We start from the raw sequence: 8,165 nt of genomic DNA, 5'->3' as shown, positions 1-8,165 counted from the left end.
AACTAGGTACAACGTAAGGATAACTTCTACGGGCTAATAACTGCCGGAGATACAACAAATAACAGGCGATCCAAGTAGAGGTTCTTTTTTCAATAGCATTCGATTGACCTCCAAGATCATGTGATATCACACCGTTAGACTTTTTCCTGTAAGAATATGTAAAGTAAAGTTACCAGTCGAAATGGTCGAACAAGTCATCGAAAATAGGATCCAACGGATGGACCATCTGAGACGTAGCCGCGGACAACATTTGGAAGAGATAAGCTTCGAAAATAAAATCCAAAAGAATGTCTTCTTTCGAATGATAATAAGCACTTCCCATTAAATTTGAAGTTAATGAGTTTTTTCAATAAAAAAACGTAGGAACCTCGAAACGGATAACGCTTTACAACCAACTTTTTTGCTAACCTAAATGTGTCCATAACTCAATTTAATAAATAGTTATTTTTTTATACAGCAGCGGTAACAAATAAATTTCTCTAATATTTCTTCTATCTTAGACTTGCAAATATTTGCTTATGCACTCATATGCTTAGACACCGACGTATTTCATCTGCTACCCAAGAATTACGAGTGTTTCTCCTTTAGCAACCTAAGGTCCATCGCAATTTAGCACATAATTCATATAAACAACACCATGTGCTCCATAACTAATAAAATTTCATAAATTCTAAAACCTTTCAACAACAAATTACAGCAACATCAACACACATGCATACCTTAGTATGTGAATGAGCTTTGTGCAGTGTGAACTGTTACATAATTTATCAGCGAAAGTTGGAAGCAGCGGCGCATGTCAGCGCCTGCAATATTATTACACACACATATGTACACATCTTTATATACAGTTTGCCTAACAGATGCACATATTCATTTTGAAACAACAGCACTTATTCATAAACGTGTGTGCTTTCAGGTATGAGAGCTGCAAGTGAAAATGAATGTGTATGGGAATGTGTTGAGAAGCAACAACAACAACATGAACAGTAGTAGACCACAACGGCATAGAATAAATGACCTCAATGTGTCATGTGTAAATGAATATAAATTGCTCCAGAAGTTGAACAACAGTGGCAACACCCGACAATCAGCCACAATAACTATAACAACAGAGACGAAAACAACTTTATAAGTGGTGCAAATAAGAGCTAGATACACAGCTAATAGCCATAATTTCCCAGCAAAAGCTTGTGGGCAATCTGATAGACATATTTATATTGAACAAGGAAAAAAGTTGACTTTGGCTGCCGAAGCTTTAATATCCTTCACAGTCACTTCAAGTTTTTCTTTCAAGAACTTAATTTTGATCGATCAGTTTGTATGACAGCTATATTCTATACTGGTCCGATCTGAACAATATCTTCGGAAATTTTACCGTTTCATTGGATAATTGCCAAAATTTGGGAAGATGCCTTGTCAAAACAATATCTGATACTTTAAGGAATCTCCGACGTTTCGTTTGTGTGTAAGAAACTTCGTGGAAAACTTAATATACCATCTTCGGAATATAAAAACTCAAGCTAAAGCTCAAAGAAACTTTGGAATCAGCGCATTACAAAAGCTTTGTATGTGTTTGTATGTATTCGCAGTTCGTGTCATAAGGCTGTAAGGAAGAGCTGGAAAGCAGCTCCGATAATTTTGAGATTTATACGAATGTGTGTATACTGGTGCTTGAACTGCCAGCGAAAAAAAAAAATCAAGAAGTCAAGGTTCAACAGGTTTCGCAAATAAGTATTTATAATAAGTTATTAACAGTAATGGTTGAACAAGTTTAACGGCAACAACACATGAGAGCACTCAAAATACATGGAAACAACAATGATAAGCAGACCGTCTCCAAAATAACACAAAAGCACTGCTAAATATAGGGCGATCCTTTTTAAAGCTCCCAAATTTTTTAAAGGAAAAACTTAGAAAATTCTAATTTAATGGAGAATGTTTACTATCATTCGAAAGAACATCCTTTTTCATTTATTTTTTGAAGTTTATCTCTTTCAATTGTTGGCCGGTAACGATCGCCATTGACGGTTCTGTTCTCACCGGCATCGTTTTTGAAAAAAATTGGACCGATTATTCCACCGGCCCACAAACCACACCAAAACGTTGTTTTTCTAGATGAAATGTCAGGTCTTGAATCTCTTCAGGTTACTCTCCGTCTCAAATGCGGCAATTTTATTTGTTTACATACCCATTGAGCCAGAAATGGACCTCATCGCTGAACAAAAGTTTGTACGCTTTCCATTTAAGATCTCGACGAATAATGCACCAAGTCGTTCCATATGTCAGTCCGAGTTGCCGATAGTGTTACGAATAGTACACTCAATAGGTCGATTATGTTGACCATTAGTTGAGCGAAGCGCGCGAAACACATTATTTACAAAACGTGAATTTTCGTAATCAAGTTGAACGATTTGTAAACGTTGTTTAGGCGTAAGTCTTTCCATGATGAAATGCCAATCAATACTGAAAATAAGGATATTAGTTAGAACTGAAGAAGGCAAACAAAACAAGTATGGAAGGACTAAATTCGGGTGTAGTCTTACAGAGTACAACTCTAGCAACTTACAAGGATCAAAGCCGGAGAAATACATACAGATGTAGACTAATTTATATTATTGACCAAGGCCCAAACCAATTTCAGTCATAAACTACATTATTTTTTTAGAAAAATTGTTTACTTAATTCAGAGGCGGATCCAGAGTAGAATTTTGGGGGGGAAACTTTTTGATTTTGTAATTGATTTAAGAAATGTTTAACTTTAAACTATAATTTTATTTTTTATAGATGTTCCAACATTTAATTTACAGCATAAAATCAACATTGTGTTTGCTTATTTTACTAAATCTTTCTATTATTTATTCTGGTTCCACAGAAATTTCGTAGCTTATGTTGAGGAGTGCTAAGCCATTCAATATTTTCTGCAGCATCGTTGTTCTGAGCCAAGTGTTGATTCGGCGCAAAGAAGAAAAGGATCATTCAGTGCTAGCACTTGTGGCTGGCAAAGTGCAGAGTACGTGAAGGAGAATATGAATCGACGGATATATATCCTTATCGCAAGTGCTGAGGCTTTCTAAGTCAAAAAGCACTTGTGTTCTTGTAGTCATTTGCATTTTCCATGGTTGTTGAAAAAGCGCTACTTCTGATTTGAGCTTCATTTTTTGCAGTTCTTTGTTTCCGGGCAAGATTTTCTCCAAAACGTCTAATTACACATTCAATGAGTACAGTTAAATCCTTTTCTTCCAATTTTAGGTTAAATTTTGGTAACAGCTGACTCAAATTAAAACTTTCAAAAACTTCATCGGAAAACCGCGTTTTTAAATCTTGCATGACCCTGTCAATGAGTGGAATGTATGGAGAATCTCTATAAAAGTCTTCACAGCTTTGAGATGAGTGATTGTTTCGATGACTCTGACGACCACATGTTCCGGGTTTTTCCACTTCAACATCTAATTTTCAACCATCCTTGGAGCATTTGAAAAAATTTCATTAAAGTGATGATCAGCATTCATTCTGCCCGTATTCAGTGTTGCAATCAATGTTGTTATGACGTTTGATGCTTTCGCTAGGTCGATTGATTCGTTTTGCAGAAGCACGCTAAGTGGCTGCGTCAGTGACAAAACATCGCTGAGACAAAAAATTCCAATAATAAATTTGAAGTTGCATAGTAATGTGACAATACTCGACGCTTTTACTGCAGTCGTTCTATTCTTCCATTCGCTTATTTTTGTCAGTACTTGAACGATTTCTGGAAGGGTGACTGTGAATTGATGAATGGCATCATGTCTTTGTACCCACCTTGTCTCCCAAAGCCGCACAATTTTTCTGCCCAAGAATTGAGCTAAAATAGTGTTACGTTTCGGTCTTGAAACTTGGAAAAATGTTGTAACTTCTCTGAATATTTCAGATATCTTTCCAATTAAAGCCATTTGTTCATGTTATGGAAAAACGTGGTATCATTTCAGCGGTTGTTACTTCTTTTTGCATTTTCTTTACAGCTCCGCGATCTCCCAACAAAGCAATAGAACCATCGTACCTATGTATTGCAACGCATTTCTGAACATCCAGCCCCATATCTTTCATGTCTTTCAAAACCAACTGTCCTAACGCAGCTCCCGTGAGTGAAATCTCTTCGTGATTGTTTTCTTCAATACTTATACTACTGTAATCAAATTGAAAGGTGAATTTTTCATTTATACTCCGGGTGTTTTTCGAATCGGTAATTTTTCTTCTGTAAGTTGGTAGTACTGTTAATGACATCTATACTAAATTTCACGTCAAAATATTCATTAGTATTTGAAATACGCGTCGTTTTGTGAGGATCTAAAAGTGAATTCTTCAATGTTTACTATGTCTGAATTTATTGAACAAAGAAGTGCGATAATGCACCATCTCATACTGCATTGGTTATTCGTGATCATTTCTCCACATTTTCAAGTAATATCGTGCCGCAATGACCGCATTCGCCTGATTTACCTTCGTGTAACTTCTGGATATTCAGCAAATTCGCATGACCACTCAGAGGACACCGTTTTGACAAAATTCAGGATATAAAAGCTGAATCAAAGAAGGCTCTGATGGCCATCACAACGGTGGATTTTTCCAAGTGCTATGCTGACTGGAAATTTCGTTGGCATAAGTGTATTGCAGCGGGAGGGGATTACTTTGAAGGAGATGAAATGGACAAAATTCACATTTTAATTTGATCACAGTAGTATTTCCTTATAAATTTGTGTACATACATATGTGCCTCGTATTTGCTTTCGTAAACATACAGACAAATGTGCCAAGGAAAGAATATGTATATGTACATACTTACGAAGCAAAAAAATTTTAAAAACTTGAAAATAAGATGAAAATTATTTTTATTTTTTATGACAATTGTGGTTCAGTGGAAATAATGTATAACTTTTTACATTTTGCGGAGGGGGGAAGGGGGGGACTTTCCCTCAGTTAAGGATCCGCCCCTGACTTAATTTCATTAAAATAGCGCACATATTGACCGACATAAACGCTTAAAAGTCTGATGAAAAGTCCAAATATGGAGTCTGCTAAAATAACGGAACTCTTCGTATATGTGGAAGCTGTGGTAATTCGATGAGTGATTTCACATATTAATTAAACTAATATTTATTAAGCTATTATTGACGCCTTACATACTGAGCGATACATGCGGTATGTGGAGACTTCGAGAAATATTGACCATGAAGATATACTGTTACCAAATAAAGATGCGCCCTGAACCCCTGGACGCAATTTAACAAATTTTAGCACCAGGACACATTGTTGCCAAAAAAAGATGATCTCTAAGTTTTATTGTTATATCTTAGAGATTGACCGCTGTTTTCGGTAAATCATCAGCCCTAGACACAGATGTCCACATATTCGGTACATTAAGGGTTTGAACAGTTTTAGTTCGATTTCGATAGTTAAGAGAAGTTTTATGTACATATAGTATGTCATACCTTAAGGGCACTATTTATACAAAGTTTTCTTTCAGTAACGTATTTTATTTCTATACTGTAAAATGAAGGAACTAGAAGGAATTTAGATTTTGTTACATGGAAACTATTCTTGACTGTATTTTGATTTCGCCTATTTTCATACTGGAAGATACCAATGTCAATATAACATTATGTACCGAATTTGGTTCTTGTAAATTGGGTTTTCAACCAAAGGTGGGCGGTGCCATATCCATTGGCCAACTTTGTCAAGGGCTGCTATGAAACCTGTCCACCTTTCACAAATGAGCTGATACATGCTCCTTATCGGCCGGCAATCCATCGACCCTCGCCGATTTCTTGTTCTTCAGACGGCTATTGCAATCCGAACTTTTTCATGGTCGGGTAATGGAACGTCTGCTTCCTCGTCATCGATTGGAGAACCGGGTTCACCAACTCCTGGTGTTTTGCTTTCACTGCCATTCCGCGGGCTGGAGAAGTGTTCCCTCCATAATTTCAGTATGCTCTGGGCATCAGTCACTCGATCCCCTCTGTGGATTCTACATATACGGCCTTAAAACCTTTTGTTAGTCGCCGCATCTTTTCGTAGAATTTTCGAGCATTACCCCTGTCGGCCAGCTTGTCAAGCTCTTCGTACTCACGCAATTCGGCCTCTCTCGTTTTTTGTAACCAAAAGGACACATTGTTACCAGAAAAGATGGCTTTCTCTTCAACTTCCGGTATCTATCCCAACCTTACTTTCTTAGTGAGTTATCGCGCATTTAGTAGTTTTCAACAAAACCATTATATGGATAGTGGGCGTGGGTACTATCCAATTGCATACCGACTTACATACCACAAGTTTGACAGACATAGTCTTAGAGGTTTTTGAGATATATTCATAAAACCTACTTTACCAAGGTCCGATTACACCCATCTATAACACCGTCCTCTTCTACAGCTTGTATAAGTAGACGGACGGACAGACACTCACCGGAAATTTGACTCGTTTTGCCATTCAGATCATTCAAGTACATATATACTTATCTCGATTAGTTTTAGGTAATACGAACAATAATTATGGTGAACAAAATTATTATACTCTGTAGCATCATGCGAAAAAGTAAAAATATTTGAAAAATGAAAATGAGATTAATTTAACATGTTAGGTTTCAAATAGAAATACTCTTACTAGTTTTATTTTCTTAATTTCAATACTTATATTTCTTTTGTTTAGGTCCATTGTCATCTCAACTACATGGATTCACCGTTCACTTTTCACAGCAACTTCCTAACTAATTCTTATTAGCTTTATGCTTTGCGACTAATTTGATTTTAATGAACAAATTTTAGCTGGAAACTACTATTTTCACAACTAGTTTTGTAATCTCCATGGTGCTTACCATAAATGCAAGCATGTGCGTGAACTTTTGCCTTTTTCAAATATTGGACGTACACTTTCAAATATTTGTAGAATTCCCTATGCCACATCTGTCAATGCAATTTTCCACGAACACTTGAGTAACTTGGTCATTCGTCTTCTTTTGCCTTTATTGCATGCCACAAATGTCATGATGAAAAGCAACGACTGACTGACTGACTGACAGACCATTGTATATGATCAAGTTTACCATAATTCGCCTACAGCTCGTCATATTCGTATGTCTTTGATGAAATTCCAATGAAAATGAATGTGTCGGTATGTCTGGCACCCATACAGATATTAAAATGTCCATATTAAAGATCATGCGTAGTTTTATGCAGATAAAGAAGTATCGAGTGACCAGAAATAAATAAATACTCATGCACAAATAGGTGTTTGGTATTTCTCGTTTTATTCGGAAGTATGCAATGCAATGGTAAATATGTGCGTCTGTTCATTTTGTGTGCATATTTTGCTGAAAGTATGCAATTGCATTTCGCAGTTACATTACTCTTTTACTCCGCGACGCCTCAATTATCCATCGGCGGCGCCTCTTACTTCATGGGTTTGCAGTTGTCTGGCGTTGAAAGGATATAAGTGGCCGATGTGCTTCGCATATTAATCTCCTCCATGATTTCGTTCAACAGCCCTTCTTCGCTGCGGCCCTTGAAACAATCGCTGCGCCGCCAAGTCTGAGCCGCGGGTGGTATTTCGTAAATACTGGCGTAAGAGCGCTGAGCGCCATCCACGCTTGGTTGCAACTCAAAGCTAAGTACACCGTCCATAGTCGACTTTGATTGCGGTAAGTTTTCCTTAAGCTCTGGCAACACACATTCTTCGAAGACTTTTGCCGCTAGAGGGGCTTCTTGTGTACTGCCCAACGTCAGTTGATTTGGTCGCAATACCGCTTTGTTGGTATTCCGTTTCAGTGATTTTGGCTTTTCACAATTGCGGTTCGTTTTGACTTGCCTTGTTTGTTGAAGGCGGAGGTCTTGGAGCGCTGAGCTGGGCAGTGGTTCCGAAATCTCCATTTGACGTAGCTTCTGTCGTTCGGTGAACATTTTTTTAGGTAAAATTATTTGCTTCGGCCTCTTGTGCACCTTAAGGCCTGCTGTTATATTATGCATATTTATGCTGTGCTGAATGGTAAAGCTTGTTGAACTATGGTACATCATAGGAGAGGTTCCTGAAGCAAAGCTGGAAGTTGAGTTCACCTCCTCAGCGTCCATTGCGACTTTCCGCAACGCGGATGTTTTACTTCAACGTTTTATTATTTACATACATTTCTTATAAACAAACATTTA

General features: G+C 37.3%; 1 protein-coding gene across 1 annotated transcript; it reads right to left on the bottom strand.

Annotated features, from left to right (window-relative positions):
• Nucleotides 1-7,261: 7,261 nt before the first annotated feature.
• On the bottom strand, nt 7,262-8,165 carry LOC126766549 (uncharacterized). Its single transcript, XM_050484310.1, has one exon. The coding sequence runs from the start codon at nt 8,088-8,090 to the stop codon at nt 7,416-7,418; it is 675 nt and encodes a 224-aa protein (XP_050340267.1). The 5' UTR covers nt 8,091-8,165; the 3' UTR covers nt 7,262-7,415.

This window comes from Bactrocera neohumeralis, unplaced genomic scaffold, assembly GCF_024586455.1.
Source record: "Bactrocera neohumeralis isolate Rockhampton unplaced genomic scaffold, APGP_CSIRO_Bneo_wtdbg2-racon-allhic-juicebox.fasta_v2 ctg165_3, whole genome shotgun sequence".
NCBI classification, from domain to species: Eukaryota; Metazoa; Arthropoda; class Insecta; order Diptera; family Tephritidae; genus Bactrocera; species Bactrocera neohumeralis.
This window is presented reverse-complemented; position numbering and strand designations above follow the sequence as displayed.

What these genes read in the sequence shown, in the direction of transcription:
- LOC126766549 (XM_050484310.1), bottom strand. Translation starts at nt 8,090, where the DNA reads ATGGACGCTGAGGAGGTGAACTCAACTTCCAGCTTTGCTTCAGGAACC.